Source organism: Lactuca sativa, chromosome 5, assembly GCF_002870075.4.
Source record: "Lactuca sativa cultivar Salinas chromosome 5, Lsat_Salinas_v11, whole genome shotgun sequence".
Taxonomy (NCBI): domain Eukaryota; kingdom Viridiplantae; phylum Streptophyta; class Magnoliopsida; order Asterales; family Asteraceae; genus Lactuca; species Lactuca sativa.
In genome coordinates, this window is record NC_056627.2 from 195530683 (window position 1) to 195552386 (window position 21704).

General features: G+C 36.2%; 2 protein-coding genes across 2 annotated transcripts; one reads left to right on the plus strand and one right to left on the minus strand.

The window, feature by feature from the left end:
• The first annotated feature begins 8392 nt into the window (after positions 1–8392).
• Positions 8393–9053, plus strand: LOC111876604 (uncharacterized). The gene is made up of 2 exons (XM_023873155.1): positions 8393–8517; positions 8717–9053. The coding sequence occupies exons 1-2, from the start codon at positions 8393–8395 to the stop codon at positions 9051–9053; spliced, it is 462 nt and encodes a 153-aa protein (XP_023728923.1).
• A 4456-nt stretch (positions 9054–13509) lies between these two features.
• On the minus strand, positions 13510–17790 carry LOC111876588 (probable E3 ubiquitin-protein ligase LUL4). The gene is made up of 3 exons (XM_023873141.3): positions 17176–17790; positions 14772–15300; positions 13510–13803 (listed from the first exon to the last, which is right to left on the minus strand). Exons 1-3 carry the CDS (start codon positions 17643–17645, stop codon positions 13690–13692), a joined length of 1113 nt encoding a protein of 370 aa, XP_023728909.1. The 5' UTR covers positions 17646–17790; the 3' UTR covers positions 13510–13689.
• Positions 17791–21704: the final 3914 nt, after the last annotated feature.

The window sequence follows — 21704 nt, forward strand, 5'->3', positions numbered from 1 at the left end:
AACACCCAAACTTTTGTGTCAAACAAGCCCCTAAACTACCCTAAGGCATGAAAGGAATTTATCTAAGGCCTATGGAGGTGTGTTGTACCATTAAACACTTCATTTTGACACCAAATGAAGAGTTTACGGCCAAGGATGTTCTTGGGCCGTAAACTCCCCATAAATATGTGCCAAATTGCTCCAAACTCACTATAGGGCCTTCTAGGATTTTTCTAAGCCATTTGGGACCATGTTGTACAAGAAAAACCATCATCTTAAAGGACTTATAGGAGTTTACGGCCCAAGAACAAGCCTTGGCCGTAAACTCCCCAAAAATATCACAAAATATGATGTTTAATCCTACCCTCTTGGTCCAAAACACACACCACTAAATCAAGGAAGTGAGATAAGGCCTTAAACACACATTTTGGAGTGTCACAAGAGTTTACGGCCAAGCCTAGGGGGCTTACGGCCGTAAACTCCCAATGAATGGCTTTTAGGCCATAAACTCTAAGAGAATAAACTCTAGGACCCTCCCGTAAATCATCCATGGCCTTGTACCACTCCCGGGAACCCTTTCTAGGCCTTAAAACCCCGAAAACGACACTAGAATGTCCAAATACTATAATGAGAAGCATAAGGTGATTAAATTCTTGTAAAATACATATTTTATATGACATTAGGGTCCTAAGAGGTGCTCAAGTGGTTAATTGGTACCAAACGCTCAATCGACACTATTACCCGATTTACCCGATTCACCCGATTTCCGCGATTTCAGGTGAGTTCATACCCCTTTAATGAACCTTTCAAGTGTTTTACAAGTTTTAGGGGGGAGATACAAGTTGCTTATAAATGTTTATGTGAAGTTTTACAGAACGATTTCCGAGTTTCAGGGATTAATCACATGCGATTCACTACTTTTAGTTCAAATCACATGTGATTTGTCCCTATGCCTTAAAAACGGGTTTTACCCTTTTCAAACTATTTTTAAACAGTGAATAAGAATTTTAAATGTTCTTTTGGAAAAAAAATACTTTTATTTAATCAATTTGCTTATAAAATGTAACCACTCTGATATATTTATATAAATAAGACTTGGAGGACTTAGGACCGATATCTCGCCTTATTTCCTGTTCTTGTTTGATTGTGGGCTTGAGGTAGTAGTTATCCGTCCGACTGTCGTCGATTTCTTACTTATATAAAATCTGTATATCAGTATGGGATACGAATATTACTGCCTTCACTTCATGCTAAAGTCACTAACGTGCTAAGAAACATCCCCACTAGGATAACCATAATAGGTATGGTTAGGGTCGCTACCGCTACTACTCGCTAAAGTTATTACTATCTACACTATAATACTCACTATTACTCTATGTTACACTAGTAAGAGAATACACTATGATCAATACTAACAGATTATTACACTATAACAATGGAGAAAACACTAAACAAACAATAATACACTAACCCGCGACGAGATACTCTATTCGCTATTCACTACGCCCGGAGTGTTCCAGCAGGAGACGACTCTACATGTATAGATCTATACGGGGCAGACGCTATTACATCCCGACTGTTAATCTCAGTCCGCGCCGTACAGGCCCAGGGATGCCACTACTTCACTACACTATGCATGGCCGGGAAGGTCATGGGATCCTCTATCATCCTCACTATTGGTAATATACAAGGAATACCCTATAACTACTCTAAAATACTACACTAAATGCTAAACCGCATCCCGAAGTAAGTAAGTATTTATCACTAAAGGAAGCTCGCACCTCTATCATTGGTCACGGGCTTAATTTATCCTATCGCATTTGTTATTTGGAGATTTGCCAAAGTATTTTTACAATAAATTGTTTTCAAAGAGACAAAGAATGCATACTTTTCACAGATTGCCACTTACAATGTATTTCCTGGAAAATATGGGATTTTCTAAGTTTCTATTACTTATGAACATAAATGATACATTTTTAAACACTAACGCTTTGTATACAAAAACTCACACTAAACTCTTATGAACTCACCAGCTTTATGCTGATAATTGTTTTCAAAATAACTTGTATCTTCAGGTCAAAGATAGACAGGTACAGACGCGGCATTTTTGGAGAAGGTGGAGCACACAAGACCCATCTCTTATTTTTGAATTACTTTTGAGTGATTGTTAAACATTACAAAACACGCTTGTAATTAAATTCACTATGTAATACTATGGTTGTATGATTCTTGTTTCTACTATTATGCAATTGTGATGATACTGTTCATTACGTCATCCACCCCGAAACGCGTTCCGCCGTTATCGGTTTTGGGGTGTGACAGAGTGACTCGGCGAGTCGGGTCGGGTTTGGCTGGCTCCGATTCTTCTACCTTTTCTTCCTTCTTCTTGGAGATCCTTAGTGCTTCTGTAAATTTTTCTTCACTGCTGGAGGTTATTACACTCACGTTCTCCATTCTTGGATTGGGCTCGGTGTTGCTCGGAAGTTGACCCGGTCTTCTTTCATTCACCTGTTGTGCAAGCTGTCCCAGCTGTTTCTCAATGTTGAGAATGGAAGCTTGCTGATTCCTCAACATGTTTCTGGTTTCTTGCATTGCTACATCGTGATCATTATGTCTTTTCTCGGACGTGGTTATGAACCTTGTGAGTATATCTTCTAAATTTGCCTTCTTTTCCATCACCGGCTCTTCCTTTTGATAGAATCCCCTCTCCCTCTGTTTGTATTTCTCCTCCTTAGCCTTTTTATATTCTTCGTATGGGAGCCATTCCTTCTTCGGTTTCCTCCAGTCTTCATCGTATCTATCGCCACTGGAATAGAATACTTGAGCCTTTTTATTTCCATTCTCATCTCGATCACAATCCTTGGTAAGATGGGGGCCGCCACAATTTTCGCATCCTACCCTAATAGCATGGATCGTTTGATCCATTTTCGTCATTCTTCGGTCTAGGCTATCGAGTTTAGCTATTACCGCCGCCATGCCATCGTTCACCGAGTTTACTGCTCCACGACTCACTTCATTCCTCGGATTGTGGTATTCTCTAGAATGCTTAGAGAATTCTTCAATTAATTCCTTTATTTCCGGAGGTGGCTTTCAGGTGAGCGGGCCTTGTGAATCGAGTAGTTGCCTTGTGGTGACATTAACTCCATCATAAAAGATGGAGACCTCTTGTTGGCTATTAAGATCATGGTGTGGGCAATTTCTAAGTAGGCTCTTGTACCTTTCCCAAGCTTCATAAAGAGATTCTCCGGGTTGTTGCTCGAAGTTGGCAATGGCTTTCTTTAGCTTGGCTATCTTGGAGGGTGGGCAGAAATGGTCAATGAACTCTTCTTTCATCTTGGCCCATGTGGTGACCGATCCGGGAGGAAGTGATTTTAACCAATCTTTTGCAGCGCCTTTAAACGTGACAGGAAGCATTCGAAGAAGCTGGGTCTCGCGTGGAACATTAGGCACGTTGAAGTAATCTGCCACGTCATTCACTTCGTCCAAGTGCTTGTAAGCGTCTTCATGATCCTTCCCGTAGAAAGGGATCTCTTTGAGTTGAGCGAGAATATGGCCCTTTAGCTCAAACGTAGCGGTTGTGGGAATTGCGGGTTGCACAAGTCCTGGCCCGGTGTCATCACGCATCCTTTTCTTCCACTCCCCCGTGGGGACTTCATCGATGTTAGCCATAGTGATAGCTAACTCTTCTTCGGAATCGGTTTCGTGCTCGGAAATATGCTCTTCTTCTTCCTCGGTCTCGTACTCGATATCTTCGTGAATTGGTTCTTCAATTGTTAACGAGGCACTGGATGCTCCTGATTTGCTGCTTTTTTTCTTGCTGAAAACGGATTTCAAGTTCTTGAGTGGTGAGTTCTTTGAAGTTGCGGTTTCTCCTACGGCTTTTCCCTTGTTTCTCTTTAGTGCGGATTCCGGGTCTTCCAAAGGTGGTACTAGAGGTGTGTCCGATCCTCGGGTCATGAAACAGCTGAAAAAAAAACGAAACAAAAGAAACAAAACGCGTAAAAGGAACAAAAACGGAATAAAAAAAAAAGACTAAAACAGCGATGGACTCGCCGAGTCGACACGAGTGCACTCGGCGAGTGCAAGGCAAAAACAGAAAAGAAAAATTTCTAGTAAAAAAAACGGAATTGTAATAAAACTAAGTCTACTTACTGGATTTGCTTTGTAAATAACTTTGTGTAAGATAAATCCCACACAAAGGATCGATTAAACTAGACTTTATTATTAATTTTAGAACCGTTCCCCGGCAACGGCGCCAAAAACTTGATGTGTGTAAAACCCACTAGTTTTAAACCTACTTTTAATTATCAAATAACACACAAAAGGCAGTGAACCTATCAATTGTGGTATAGCTAAATAAGCAGGGTATCGAACACAGGGAACGGAAAATTAAACTAAAAAAACTAATTTAATCTAAGTTAATTAAAAAGCAGGGGTTGTTCTCTAGTTTTACAAGACTAGAAACTTACTAATTATTACTAATTTAAAGCTAGAAAATAACGATTTAACTAGATTCAATAATTGGAAAGGAACTTCTGTTTATTTCAACTTGGTTAACTCTATGGTTGATTTTCAAGGTAATAGTGCAATGGATTAATTCTTTCGTTAGTTACCGATTCAAGTGATTAGATTCATGTTCACTACCCTAATCCTTAGCAAATAAACTAACTCAAACAGTGGCCAATTGCTTAATTTAATTATATTCACTAGATTAATTATTCGGGTTAAGTTAGACTTGCAATAGTTAACTAATTTAGTCTTTTTAATTAACCTCTTGTTTGATAGTCATCTTACAAGCTTGCACATGAATTTACTCAATTTTCTTATTAATTCTAGTTTCATATTCATTAATCCTAGACATATAACTATGTGGTCACAATATATCATATGAGGACAATAATCAATAGATGTTCATTCTAATCAATTATCTTCCTATTAACAGAAAATTAATTATTATTCACACACAAGGTTCTTTAGCAAGCTAAAATAACAAAAATTCACCAACTTGGAATTAATCCTACCAATCAATCAAACCATATTGTCAACTTTGGATCCCCAAACAGAAGTCTAAAGGTTTTAGCTCATAATTAAAGTAAATAACAGCAAACAATCAAAGTCAAATTGCTTAGTCATGATGAATAAACAAAAGAATAAATGGAATGATGAAATTTTGCCTTAATTACTCTCCGGAATTGAATTCTAGCTTCCTTTGTCGTCTTCTAGGGTTTTTCAGGCTTCTCAATCGTAGCAAGATACTTCTGAATTGTCCCAGAACTCTCCTTCTCGATCTGTGGAGTTATCTTTAAATACACGAATCGACTCGTCGAGTCAAGTTGTGACTCGTCGAGTCCCTCTCACATTCCCCGTATTGCGATAACTATCTGGACTTCCGAATCATTATCCTTCTGATTCCTCGACCGGACTCGTCGAGTAGCTATCTGACTCGACGAGTAGAAGCTTTTTTTAGTGTTTTTCCTTCTTCATTCCACTCTCGAGCTCCTAACCGCTTCTCTTGCTTCCTTTTGCTTCCGAGCTTCATCTTTGGACTGAAAAACATAATTTAACACTTTTAAGTACCTTTTGTCCATAATATGCGATAATTTAGCTAATATATGAATAAAAACTATACTAAATACACACTAAATATGCACATATCAGCTACCTGCGGAGTTAGGTCACATTCATGACACCTTTCGCGTATCGCAGTTGAGGAAGTGTGTGGCCGATGAGTTAGCGGTGGTACTATTAGATGATATTCAGGTGGATGCGAGCCTGAGCTATGTTGAGAGACTGGTTACGATCATGGATCGGAAGATCAAGGTTCTGAGGAATAAGGACGTACCCCTGGTGCAGGTCCAGTGGCAACATCGGAGAGGGTCCGAGCTGACTTGGGAGTCGGAACGAGAGACGCGTGAGCAGCATCCAGAGTTGTTTGCAGAATGAGACTTCAAGGGTGAAGTCTGATCCTAGTGGGGGAGAATTGTAACATTCGGATTCCCAAGTATATTATATTATTCATTATTTTGAGTTTTGGGAGGAACTCAGCGAGTTGATGCTTAGACTCGCCAAGTAGGATCGCAGGTTCTTATCCGGATTGGTGACCAGACTCGACGAGTCGACTCATAGACTCGGCGAGTCCATGCTGTTTGGTGAAACCCTAATTTCCCGAGTTTGGGACCTATTTAAAGGCTCTTATAGCCTTCAGTTGCAGCTACCAGACCCTTGAGTGAAACCCTAAGAGAACTAGAGCATTTGTGAGGAAGGAGAGGCCATTTTTGATCCTTGTGTTGTTGTTCTTGCAAAAAGGAGGTGACCAAGGCAAGAGGGAGCTGAAGAGGGTGCTATTCTGAAGATTTCAGAGCCAAGGACTTCATATTTGAGGTATAAAATCGATCCTTCTTCAGTTTTGGTGTCGACCTGTGGAGTTAGGGTTTTCTAGACCCTTTAGAGGCTTGATTTGGTGAGCATTTGGTCCCTTTTCATATTAAGGCTTTGGATCTAGATCCAAAGAGGTCTAGAGACCTTAACCCTTTGGATCTTTATGATTGATATTGGGAGACATGAGCTTAGGGTGTCATATTTGAGGTTATTTCTTCAAAGAGAGTCTTTTGGCCTTTGCATGGGCATCAAGTTCTGAACTTTACATGATTATCATGCTTGGGAAGGTCAGATCTAGGGATTAGAGGAACAAATCTGACCTTAGGAGGTCTTTTGAGTTTGAGCATGGCATGAACTCGCCGAGTCCAGGTACTAACTCGACGAGTAGGAGTGGATTTCCCCGAGAATCACATAGTTGATGACTCACTGAGTTGGGGAAATGACTCGGTGAGTCAGAGGGGATATAGAGGACTTGAGTTCACGACTGAACTTGCCGAGTCAAGAGCCGAACTCGACGAGTTGGGATGCATTGTCCCGCGATTCATGATCAGTGATGATTTGAAGAGTGGAGGGTTGACTCAGAGAGTCAAGTAAGTTCCAGGAGTATGAAGGACATGCATAGACTCGCCGAGTCACATTTGTGCACTCGATGAGTCTGGTCAAAGTTTGACCGTTGACTTTTGTTGACTTTTAGGATTTGGTCAACAATTAGACTTGTGGACCGTTTGAAGGGTAAAATGGTCGTTTAGCCTTCTTAGAGGACATTTGAGAGTCTAGTCTAGCCTGGAGAGTCGTTATTGATTGAGATGATTGTTTATGTGTTTAGGCAGAGGCTAGATCAGTGTATACCCAAGTCAGAGATTTATCGAGATATCCGAGGTGAATCTTCTCACTATACTTTACCTTGGGTGGTAACCAGAGTTATGTGACAGAGTAGCTTGTATGTTATTTATGTGATGTGTTGCACTGCATTATTTCTATGTGATTTATGTTGTGTATGTTCTAGAGTTTATAGAGTTAGAATCGGAAGGTTCACAGAGTTAGGACCTGAGGGTCCACAGAGTTATGACCAGAGGGTCCATAGAGTTATAGCCTCGAGTGGCTAATATGTGTTATATGTGGTATTTTGGGGAACTCACTAAGCATTTATGCTTACAGTGTCATGTGATATGTGTTTCAGGTACCAGTGATGATCGCGGGAAGGCGTCGGCATGATCTGTACACACACACGGAGTTTTATATGTTTTTGATCTTGGGATACATTCTATGTAATTAAGATGTGATACATTGAGATTTTATATTAATTAGGAATGAAAAGGTGTTTTGAAATTGTGAAAAAAATTGGTTAAAATTTTACGGCGTTACAAAAGTGTAGTTTATAATTTATAAATTTTGGTTAAAAAATACAAAAGAAGCAAACAAATAAGGACACGACATGTGGCTTTTAAATGGTTTATGAAGGGTAGCACGAGCTAGTTTGGTGGAGATTGTCTTATTTTAATTCTTCTTTTTGTAGAATATTTTTGTTTTATTGGTACTTTGATCACTCCAAATCACCAATCAACATAGTCTTAAGAAACTATTTTGGTTGGAAAGCAAGCTTTAGTTGATCTATGATGCAAATTCGAGATTGAGAAACCTGGAAATAGATATGCTAATTTTTAATTGTTCACAGAATCTATATATATTTATAGGAATTCAATATCATATCCGTATTTACCTTTGTATATTCACCATGTTTAGTTCCTAATTTGTAAGCTCCTATTACTCCTAATTCTTAGCCTTCCTGTCATCAGCTCATGCCCGATGACAAGAACGATAATAACAAAAAGAGTGAAGGGAGTGGGCCTGATGTCACTCCCCCTTCTATCTGCATCCATTAGATTATCCACGAACAATGCACGTGAATGATGCATTGACGGATAACAATTACAATGACTAGGTTTAAGAGATGGAAAATTTCCTGTTTGACAAGAATAAGATTGGCCTCATTGACAGATTGATAATAAAACCATAAAAGACGAAAGAAAACCACATGGCGTGGATGAGGTGTGATGCGATGATAAAACGGTGGCTTACCACCGCCATGGAAAAGGAGATTCATACCGGCATCAAATACACCAACAATATTGTTGAGATATGGTCAGACCTCCATGAGAGGTTTGGAAAAGAAAGTGTGTCACGCACATACCAACTGAAGCAAGAAATCTCAAATACTCGACAAGATGGGTTAACTGTTTCAACATACTACACAAAGCTTCGAGAACTATAGGATGAGATTCAATCGATCCTCCCTACTCCTCGTTGCAGTAGTAACAAATGTGATTGTGGTTTGGGAAAATCACTTGCTGAATTGAAGGAAAAAAGAAAGGTTATATGATTTTCTCATGGGCCTTGATAGTGAGTTCTCAATTGTGAGAACTCAAATACTAGTTTTGAAACCGACACCATCTCTTGGATTTCCTTATCATCTTGTTGCTGATGATGAACAACAAATGTCCATCACCAACACCAAAAGACCCACCGTTAAAGCAGCAGCTTTCCAGGCGTATACCAAGACCAATACGAATCAACATGGAAACAAGGCGGTGAAGAAAATCACTAAGCAAGGAAAACATTGCACCCTCTGTAACAAAGACGGTCACAACCATGAGACTGGACCAGTTAGATGTTTGCAACGTATTCTTACATGGTGAGCTTAACGAGGAGATTTACATGAAGATACCGGAGGGTTACAAGAAAGGGGGAGCGACCAAAAGCATGCAAGTTAAAGAAGTCACTTTACGGTTTAAAACAAGCTTCAAGAAACCAGTACCAAAAACTTACATCGGTACTAAATCCAATCAAGTTTGAACAATCTCATGCATATCATTCTCTCTTTATATACAAACAAAGTAAAGTCTTCATTGATATCCTTATATTTGTTAATGACATTATCATCGTGGGAAATGACCTACATAGAATTGAAGAAGCCAAAGTTTTCCTTGACAGGCAATTCAGCATAAAGGATCTTGGACCTTTGAAATATTTTCTTGGTATAGAGGTGGCTCGCACAAAGGATGGTTTAGTTTTGAGTCAGAGAAAATATATTTCGGACATTCTTGAAGAGGCCGAAATGTTGGGATGTAAACCATGTTCCTTCCTGATGTAACAAAACTTGAGACTTGAAAAAGAAAATAAAGAATCACACGTCGATGCAAGTAAATATTGTCGGTTGGTTGGTAAATTGTTGTATCTACAAGCTACTAGATTTGATCTCACATATGTCGTGAACGTTCTAAGTCAATTTGTATCGGATCCACGACAAGATGACTTAGACGCAGCAATGAGGGTCTTGAGATATCTAAAAGCTGCTCCCGGACAAGGTGTCGTGTTTCCCAAGCAAGGAGGAACTAATCTCATTTCATATTGCGATGCGGATTGGCTTGGATGCCCATATACTCAAAGGTCTCGAACAGGATATGTTCTACTTTTGGGAGGAGCTCTAGTCTCGTGGAAATCAAAGAAACATATGGTTGTTTCTCGATCTTCTGCTGAAGCAGAATACCGAGCAATGACTACTACAGTCAACAAAATAATCTGGATGCGGTGGCCTCTAAACAAACTTGATGTCAAACAAATTAGGCCCACACCTATATATTGTGATAATCAAGTTGCTTGCAACATTGCCACTATTCCAATCTTTCATGAAAGAACTAAACATGTTGAAATGGATTGTTACATTGTGCGTGAACGAGTTAATTCACAAGTAGTTCCTCTTCCCATTTACACAAAGATGCAAGTAGCATACCTCTTCACTAAGGCTTTATGTCTACAATAGAGTCCTTAGTTGGCAAGTTGGGCATGCAAAATCTACATACTCCAGCTTGAGGGGGAGTATAGGAATTCAATATATTATCCTTATTTACCTTTGTATATTTCCATATTTAGTTCCTGATTTGTCGGCTCCTATTACTCTAATTCTTAGCCTTCATGTTGTACTGATTTTGTATGTAATCCTTTTCATTGTAATCTGTAAATGTGATCGAAAATATTCAATAAAAAATCAGTTTCGTTACTATTTGGACTATTTTTTGGCAGCTTCTTGCATATTGATGCACTAATTTCTTTTGCTATGGATCATGGTGTATACAAGAACTGAGAATGCAGGTGGAATATGGATAACCAAAAGTCTCATAACATGCATGGAACCTAACGATGGAGTGGTAAATCCACAAGTAGCACACTTGTGAAGATGGAGGAGAATATTAATGTAAATAGGCACGCTCACCAATGAGACAACATCAACATGCCCAAGCAAAGAGATCAAGGGTGCTCGTGTATAACACTTATGATTTGTAGGCGATCGTAATTTTCTAGAAGTGTTGATCCTACAATGGCTTTAAGGTGATCGCGAGAGACTAAAAAGGCTTTCTGCTCCTGTAATGGTTCATTTGTTTGCTCTCGATGAGGCACTAAATGTGAAGTGAATCACTTTGTGATGAAAGTTAGCATCATTTCGTGTATCATTCTAGTTCATGAAGTTTCTACTACCAACCCGAAATATGGGAGGTGTTAAATTTCCAAAAAGACTTTGTTAATAAAATAGATTAATAGTTAAAATATAATAATTATATAAATTAAACAAGAATTAAAAAAACGTTGGAAAAGCAACTTGTAGGTCCAATCCCTTTATGGGAGAAAGCAATAAATGAGGAGGATCGACCCCATTGGCCTATAAATAAGGGTTTATTTTGTCCATAGAAACAACATTTCAGCAATTATTTCTTTATTATTTTGTAATTTAAAACCGTAACCTTTGACTCATCGTCTTATGCATGTGATTTTTATCGAGGTTGATGTTATTCCACTAGTTGCACATAATATATATACTCTCCCTCAAATCATGTTTTAGATTATTTTATATATATATACTTCTTTTTCAAATTTGTACTGTTGACCATTGATTCTCTATTATAATAAGCTCTTTTAGTGGATTAAGAAATGTGGCAAACACAAAGCTCTTTTAGTGGAATTAAGAAATCAGGAAAACATTTTCGGTTGTTCAAATCACTCACAGCAACCTCTAATGGAATGGGTAAATCCTACAATATATATATATATATATATATATATATATATATATATATATATATATATATATATATATATATATATATATATATATATATATATATATATATATATATAGGGTTAAGTTATTGTGTTTTAAGTATTTATTGTATGCATATAAGATTGATTGTAGACCAATCATTTTAGTTATTTTAAGAAAATAATTAATGCATATTAAATGCTGAAGATTCATTATATCTTCAACATGTAATATGGATTAATTATTTTTTTTAAAATAACTAAAATGATTGGTCTATAATCAATTTTATATGCATACAATAGATAGTTAAAACACAATAACCTAATCCTATATATATATATATATATATATATATATATATATATATATATATATATATATATATATATATATATATATATATATATATATATATATATAGTTTTGAAAAGCATGTGTTATTGAAGAAGTTATGAAGTGGTTTTAAGCTAAAAATGTAGCAGGCAAGAATGAGACAAGTGATATGGTCCCCAATCTACAATTATATGCAGAACAAGATTAACAACAAGCTCAGAAAGTCAATATTATTACTGCACCAATTTTGTATCTTGTATTGTCCTCACCTCTGTAAAAAGCTCTGCAGATGCCCTCTCCCAGTGCTAACTTCCATGCCAAATATTCTCTCCTTCATTTCTGTCTTTCAAATTTTAAATTATAAAATAACCCCCCATTCTTATCGCTACAATATTCATGAATCCAACATTCTATACCCTACACATCGGAGACATAGCCCCATGTGATATTCTTTATTTTTTGTTTCTTTTACACCCTATTTTGTTTTGTACGACTCACGATAACACTTGTTGTATTGTGTTTGACGTGTATTGGGATGCATATCAGAGACTCGTGTCCATGTAACAAACATTGCAATTTGTTCAAAAGACTTAAATCCCCTCTCTTATCATTGAATAATGTTTGACCCTATTTATCATGACCCATATAATAAAGTCTTACTGAAAATATGCCAAATACAACAAGTATGGGACGATTTAAGTCTTTTAATCAGTAAATATGGCTTTAAAAAAACTTTTAGCACCTATCACGGAGTCGAACATGAAAAGTATGACACATTGGACACAAGGGCCCACAGATTGACTACTAGGTCAGCCCCATGGGTTTCCCGATTCCCTAAATATTCTCATTCATTGCCTCATCTTTTGAAATGTAAATCTAAGGGGGGGTAAAAGTGATATTAGGTAGTATTAAGGGGTGTAAAGTATAAAAGTTCAACTACTCATGCTTTCTCCCATGAACTTGAAATATCTCCAGACAAGGATAGACAGATTACTAAAAGGCTACAAAGTAAAGAAGACAAACAGAGTAAAGAGAGGATAAAGCAAAGGTTAAATTCCAATCTTAAAGATGAAAAGTATAGTGGTGTTAAACTGGTAACTCCTAAGATCTGACATAAACGCGACAACTAGTCTTTCACTATCAAAAAAAAAAAAAAAAGATACTTAGTCATGTGAACTACTTTACTTCCTTAAGACACTTGGTAAGTTTTTCAAGACTATGTTTTATGAAAGAGAGGATGTCATTTATGTCTTTTATACAAATAATATATCAATCTACGCTTCATGTGTCACATTTTTGTATAAGACAGAAAACGTAATTTGTCTTATTGAATCTTGCAACGTTTTTGTTGATTAAGCTCACTTTAAGGTTCATTGTTATAAAAAGGGTTATTCACGTCCTTTCCCAAAAAAACAAATTCTGATGAGTCCTTGTCAAACTTTTTTAGGGTGGGACCCAAATTGCAATGTGTTTCATTGATATCAATAATCACAATCCAATCAATAATCACAATCAAATGCATGACATAAGCACATCTCCGAAGGTTGGATTCATTTACTTGACTTTAAGACTCACAAAAATGGTTATTGAAATTAAAACTCATACAAAGTTGGCTGACATTCGAACCCTTGTTTGTTTATAAAAAAGATACCAAGCTTAAATCAATTGTGTTACATTATCAAAGAAAATAGAAAAAGAAAAAGAAAAAGAAAAGCAAACCCAAGAAGAAAAGAAAGAAACCATGGTTTGATATCTATACATGAATTATTAACCAAGGAGAAAAATAACAGCTTTTACACAAATATTATAACATTAACTACATCACAAGATTGGACAAGAGGAAAAGAATATACTTTGTAACATGTGATTCTTGATTCATTAAGAAGAAGAAAAAAAAAAAAGATATATCAACGATCAACTGTACTAATTTTGATCTCCATTAGTTCTTCGATAGGTTGACGACAAATTGGACACTTGTTTGATTGAACTCGCAAAGCCTTAGCACACTCGCTACATAGACACTGAAATCGTACAAAACGATAAAATCAAAATACATAAATAAATAAATAAATAAAAGGTTAAGAAAACATAGCAGAGATTCTTCAACAAGTGACCCTTCGATTCTTATTTTTTACTTAATGGACTTAGTCTGGTAACCTATATATGAGTGTTTCTTTTTTATTTAGTGCAGAAAGAATGACTTAATAGAGAAAGTCAGGAAACGATGAGGTATTCCTCATTAAGTCCTAACGGTTGACAAATTTGCCCTTAATTTTTCCTTCGATTTCTCCAAACTTTCTAGGGGGATTTTCAATGATGAAAGTGAGGAGGGCATTCACGTCTTTTGCACTGAGAGATCAAGAGCAAGTTCCTATCCCAACGTATTTATAGACTATAATAACATGATTTGATAACAAGGATGCATATTTGATTATATGTAACAGAAGCATGATTTATAAGGTCTATGCAGAAAATAGCAACATACTTTCCGTGATTTCTTTATTATAGCATACAACCTTCATTTTTTCATATTATAACATTATTCTTTATATAAGGTTGACTTTTTAAACTATAATGTTTTAATTAAAAAAAAGATTCTGCGTTTAATGTCATAATTGGTTGATTTTTTAAGTGGGATGCGTTAATTAGAATAAACTGAAAGTGGAATGTTTTAATAGAAATAAATGGAAGTAGGATGCTATACTACAAACAAATCAAATTATTTTGTTATTTCTTGTATTTAGAAAGAATAAATATACATTGTGTATGCATATCCTTTATTAGTCATTAAGAGTCATATGCTTTATCTATCTACTCTCATCATCAAAGCAATATAGAAAGTATGTAAAATTTAATCATATCCAAATTGATTGTAGGGTTTTATGCAGAAAAGTCTCATTATATTGGGAAATTTTTTGATAAAGTCCTAATTTCTTTTTTTTAACAAAAAAGTCCTATTATTTTGGGAATTAATCCAACAAGAACTTACCATATGCCGACATGGAAGAACAGCAGTATCCTTAGGTTCTGTCATACATATAACACATTCATCTCCAGACCCCGTATTATCAAAACTCTCATCGGAATGTCCAATTCCAATTCCGTAGATTTCACGCAACTCATAACGAATTCCATCAATCCACAAAATCTGTCTTATCACTTTAACTTTAAAACCATCCCCATTATTCTTTTCCAAAACAGCTTGTGTGATTTGCATGTGAGGGGTAGGGGTAGGGGTAGTAGTAGTTGGTAAGGGATCATAAAGATGTTGATTGGGAGATAACAAGGGTAAAATCGTCTCTGCACATATTACAAGTGGAAATATGGATTCCCCGGATGATGGTTTTGAAAGGGAATCCAACTCAAAGAATCCCAAGTCAATTCCAGTCCCTGGTGGTTGCCTGAATTTTTGTCCAGGGCCCTTTGAGAATGGGACTTTTACAGGAAGAAATGCTTCGGGGTATAATGGGGAAAACTTGCATTCGGACTCTTCTTTTGCAAAGTAATAGATTGTCATGCTGTTAGACATCAAGGACAAAAAAGGAAAAACATAATTAGTTTATTTATAAGTTCATAAAAGAGTTAATTACACAGATTATCCAAGAAAAGAATGCAAGTTTATGGTCCCTAAAATGGATTTTGCTAACTGAGGGCTGTTAACCCGTGTCACTTAGATTTTACATGAGGGTATTTTAGTCATTTTTACCCTCGTCGTCTACTTTTTCATGAAATATTAGATTTTTGCATAGAAATTTATGAAATCAGAATGCATACTTATTCCTTCTCTTGAGAAGGGTAAATGTGGTGTGTTTTGTAAATGGGATGCAAAATAAAAATCAATACACACGGTGTACTTTTTCCATGATGAGGATGAGGGCAATTACGTCTTTTGCATGATGAGAGATCAAGTGTGAGTCCCTATCCCACCTTTTTGAGCGAGACAAAAAAAATGTGTGTTTTTGTACATTTGACATTAATCTTGTTGAAGCCAAAAATCCATGAAAGTATGAAGATATTTGTTGAATTTGGCAATATATAATAGCAAAACTAACAGATTAACTCTCAAAGATCACAAAGAAAAAAAAATACATTTCTATAACCATGTGCAGCTTCAATCAGAAAGACCCTAAAATCTGAGTCAATAATTTCAAGAGTTCACTTAATGTAGATTAACGTCAAGATACTAATGTATGAATATATCTTTATCCATTTGAAAAGAATTACAAAACAAAACAATGATGACTCATTCAGTAAATAGTTGAAAAGGCTCAATCTAAGCAAATCATATTGTTTCATAGTGGATTATGCCTAGTGTTATTTGTTAGATATATATATATATATATATATATATATATATATATATATATATATATATATATATATAATTAGGGTTAAATGATATCTTAATATTAGTTTCTGAACTAATCCTAATTCTGAAAACCTAGCAGGATTTGCAAGGTTCTATAACATCTTTAAACTAGATTTTACTTAGATAGATAAATAAGTTATTGTTTTGATTATCATTCAATTAATGTTTTGAAAAGTCAGCATTACCCAAATTACTCTTATAATTTAAGGCACGAAAAAGTAAAAACAACCTATCATGATAAAATTTTGCTAGCATAGAATTGTGTTGAAACTCTATCTCAAGATACCTACACTTTTTGTCCCCTTGAGACTTGAGAGAGTCCTAAAATTTTACAAATTTGCCCTCATTTAATTTCTCCTTTCATTTCCATTAGTGTGTTGGGCACAACTTAACTTTTTCTTAAACATCATTTATCTGAGAAAAGAAGAAACAGATCCCTAGTTTAGTTCAGTGTAGTGTAAGGTAGATAACATGAATATATCTAAACAGTTGAATAATTTAATTTCTAATATAAATATCTAGAGAGTGGAATATTCACCATTACAGATTATTTACTGTATTTACTATACATTGGGTATGAATATCTTGATTATTTTCACACAAACACAAGTAGATAACATGATTATGTTCAAGATTATTGGACATGTGCTATGGGTTTAGTTATCTGTATTCTAGTGAGGTGCTATTAGGGACTCAATAAAAACAGTAAATGGAACAAACTAGCAATAAACCAACTTATGAACAAGTGAACAGTCTATGTTCAATATATAGGCCAATTCAGCTAGCGATAATCACTCATTCCACTCTATTATAGTATGATAATAAGCATGCCCAATACATTCCTCAATTGCACAATTCTACCCAAATTAGGCCTAAAAGTGATACGATCCTGTTATTGGTTGTATCAAAGTTTCTAACACAATTGTTCATCAAATGTAAAAGATAATGCATATGATCATTCGCATACATAAGCTATATGTAGAATACACAGTAAAGTAGTAACAAATTTACACAGATTACTAACCTTCCATCAAACATCGCATCAAACACGAAGGAAACTAAATGACAATCAGGATTCTCCTCATCGATTTCAACCTTCAATGTATCCTTATGCACGTTAACATGACTCTTAACTTTCTTTGCCTGCTGATGCTCGACATACGCTGGCGGAGGCTGAGGTGGTGGAGCCGGCATCATCGAAGGTAGACGCATTTGTGGCGCCCACCCATAATTGTAATTTGCTTGCTGTTGACTATAAGACCAAAAATTGGGCCTAACATTCAAGGCGTTATTAGGGTAATTACTGGCATCGTAGGGGTGGAACACTGGGGGCGTAGGCAGTGGGAGTGCCGGTGGTGGCGGCGGTGGCGGTGGTAGTGGCGGTTGTGGAGCAGAGTAAATATATTGTGGTGCAGAATAAGGGTCGGCAGAAGGTGGGTGTTGATGGTGATAATGGTTGTTTCTTCTTCTGTTGCTGCTTAATGATAAACCCATCGATCTTTCTGCAAAACTGGGGGAGATTGGGATAGGAAATCTAAAGGTGCGTTAAGGGAGGAAAGTCTAGAGGAGAAACAGATCTGGTTTTGGTTTGACGAGAATGGAAGGTTCTAATTTACGACTACAACAGGGTTGATTTTGTCAGACACGGTTTAGAAACGACATTTCCAAGAGGTTTTTGACTTTATCCCTTGTCATTATCCCTCCTACCTCTTTTCCATAGCAAATTGAACAATCAGATCGTATTATGTTAATTTTAGTGGCCCAAATATCATATTAGCTCATCAAATTTGTCATAGCAAATTGAACAATCAGATCGTATTAAGTTAATTTCAGTGGCCCAAATATCATATTAGCTCGTCAAATTTGTGTTAGTAGAGGCAAATACCATATTAGTTCATCAAACTTGTAGAGTTTGTTTTAAAAGACCACTAAACTTTTTATTTGCACATTAAGGGAATTAACTCTCACATGACCGTTTAATAATGTCATTTTACCGATTGTAAAATGTTTAAATGATATTATGGTGTCGTGGTCTCTACAGTGGAACGTGAATCGATTAGTACTGTTTCAATCTTGGTCCCCAATTTTGCCAAGTCACCCCTATGGTCCCCCATTATAAATTGAAGGGTACCCTAAATGAGTGTTCCCCACCCACTTTGTTAACCTAATCGTATTATTTGGTTAATACAACAAATTTCGATTTTTTCCCCTTTTGGCTGCTATAAATCAAGAAGATGGCATCAGAACAAAGCTTCTCTTATGGTGGTTTCAGAGTATCGGACCTAGACATGCCAACTGACTACGAGCTTCACGTCATGCAAACGCAAGTGAAAATTGAGGAAATGAGAGATGACCTACGACAACAGCTAGGCGAGTTTAGGGAGGAAATAAGTTACTTGAAAAAGATTGTGACTGTGATAGCTGTTGTTGAAGTTCTAGTGGTGTCGATGATCGGGGTTTGTTGTTGTGTTGAATGCTCTGGGTGGGGATTTTGGTGGGTGTAGTTATGTCGGTAGGTAGCACGATGGCGATTTTAGCATTTTGTTTTTGGGTTTTTTGGGTTGTCGAAGGTTGTTGTTTGTTTTTGTCTAACTTCTCCATCTGCTAGTATAATATGTATGTATTAGGGTATGTTTTGTTGTTGGTGATTATGTGTTTTAGGTGATGTTTGTTGGTTATTTGGATCAGTGGTGACTTTTGACGATGTTAGGGTTTTCATAACCATCTATTTTTTTAGGGGGGGGGGGGGGGGGGGGGGGGGTGGTAACACGATAACCTCATTTGTAATGTATGGTCACTTTGATGAAGGAAATGAAATCAACTTGCTATTAACCAATGTTTTCATATGATGTCAGTTAATATATACTAATGTTGTCGTAGTACCAACTGTTTTCAATGGTGCCAATGGTGTTATGTAGTTTGTTGGGGGCCACATTGCACTCTTATTCATGCTTCCTATTGAGTACTTGTAGGTGTTCATATATATATATATATATATATATATATATATATATATATATATATATATATATATATATATATATATATATATATATATATATATATATATGCAAACACGGTATAAAGGATCAACAAATGCCTCTACATTTCCAATTACATAAGAAATGGCTGCCAATGAATGTACACAACCATACCTATTCAGTTTCCATATCCTACAAGTATATGTTTTCTTTTCCAAATCAACATCATATGAGTCTCTAAGTTTCTTGTTTCAAAGGTGTTTATAATTGTAACACATAAAGCATGACATAATGAACGCAAACATACCTTATGCTGACATCAATGTCCTACCATACCCAACTTCAAGATGCAGATCTGACATCAATGTCCCACCATACCCAACTTCAAGATGCAGATCTTCTTGCAGATTTTCTAAAAACCATTTCCAATTGTCTTTATTTTCAACACAAACCACAACCCAAGCTATTGTTTCCATCCCTCCCAACAACACATAATAACTGACCAGTACACATTCCTTTAAAAAAACACTCATCCAAGTTTATAATCCTTCTATAACCAATTCTCCAACCCTGCTTTAGTGCATCAAAACATATATATCCTGCTAAAGTAAGTTTTCCCATCTGGCATAGAGTTCACAGACAACTTGATTGTTGACCCTGGATTAGACCTTCTTATCTCCTCTCCATAGGACCACAACTTTGCATAATTTTCCACTATGGTACCTTCAACAAGAGACATTGCATGTTGCTTTGTAACAATTGAGAATTTCCCATCATTAATTGTTACTAGGAGTTAAGTTCGACTTATAAAAACAAAAACTTCCCATATTGAAGGACAATAGGGACAGTTGAGTTGAGAATAATGTAATCAAAATTTTAAAATGGTTAGCATATTTGGAAAATACGCGACCTAATGATCCCAAAAATTAAAAGCGTCGATAAAATCTAACTTTGATTAGAAGAGTTACTATTATGACGAATAGAAACCAACCACATTAATAACGCTATTGACGTCAAAAATAGCAAACAGATAACAGTTGACTTTTTGGCTAACACTACAAAAATGAAATTTGTAGTAAAACATGAGATAAGAACTTGAGAAGAAAGAAGGCAAAAATGGAAGTTGTATGGAGGAGATACGATTTTTATAAAATATAAAAATGTGGGTTAAAAATGAAAGTAAAAATTAGATGATGCAACCTAAAGGAAAGTTGTAGTTCTAGGAAAGAGCTACGCAAATATATAAAGAGGGTAAGAAACAAAGTTCATATGACGAATATATAAATTTTGTAAAAGAATTAAAGTGTGTGCGTTATTTTACACGCCATGATCGTCGCGCACATCTGGCTCTCCGATCCGTTGGAGATTTGGAAACGTAGACAACCAAAAGGGTGACATGTAGCAAGATTTGGATAGGCCACAAAGCGAGTGCACGCCGCGCAGCAGAGTGCCCATCATGCATCATCACTATAAATAGGAGTGATTGCTTCCTGGTTTTTCATCTCAAACCAACCTCCGAACTCTCTTTATATACTTCAATACCCCTCGATGGCAAGAAATTTCGGTTGCAATAGTTCAGGTGCTCCCCGATACGCTATTAGAGTGAATTCACGACCCTATTTTACTGTTTTAAAATGTTTTCAGGGGGGATACATGCTTAACGAATGATTTGATAAAAATATTTATCTTATAAATACCAAGTCATTTTAATATAAGCAAGATACCTTACGATAGTATAGTTGTAGATACTATACCTAGATTTAAACTATGATCTGTGTCTAAAAGATATGATGTCTGGTAATATAGGAGTAGGTAATACCTAAATGTTATGATGGCCAAATCTCTAGGAAAATTTAAGTACCCAAGAGTTAAGCTAGACAAGATTTAGGATATGCACTATACTTAATTGTTATGCTACCCAAATATCCTGTTAAAATAACCATAATTAGTATATACATAAAATGAACATGTGTTTGCATTCTTATATGAAAAAAAACAAAAGAATAAAATTTGAGTTTATTCTTAGAGAACAATCATTCTAAAAGAATAAAATTAAAGCTTCCCTACCTTTTTTGGTTGTCTAGGTCTGATCAATTTTCCAGGATTACATGTGAAGAATATTTCCCTTCTTCATTCTGAAAGAATAGTAGCCTTCCTCAAACTAAAGCCTTCTTTATTCTAAAAGAATATTGCCCTCGTTCTAAAAGAATTTACAGAGTAACTGTAACATCCCGAAATTCAGGTAAAACTATTTAACCCTTCCCTTTTGTCGAGTTGTCAAGATTGGTCCCTTGAGTGAGTTCTTGTAGCAAATGGGTACGCTGGGCGTACTGGGGAGTACGCTGCACGTACTCATGCGCTTAATTTGGATGCGGACTCGCCTGGGTACGCTGGGCGTACCCAGGGTTACGTTGGGCGTACCCAGGGTTACGTTGGGCGTAGCGGGTCCAGATGCAAACCCTAATATTTGGCTTGTGCACTATTTAAGGGATGCTAAGGCTCATTTATCAGCCTCCATATCAGAGAGTGAAACCCTAAGAGATCCTTCCATCGTCCTTATCTTGAGTGTGAG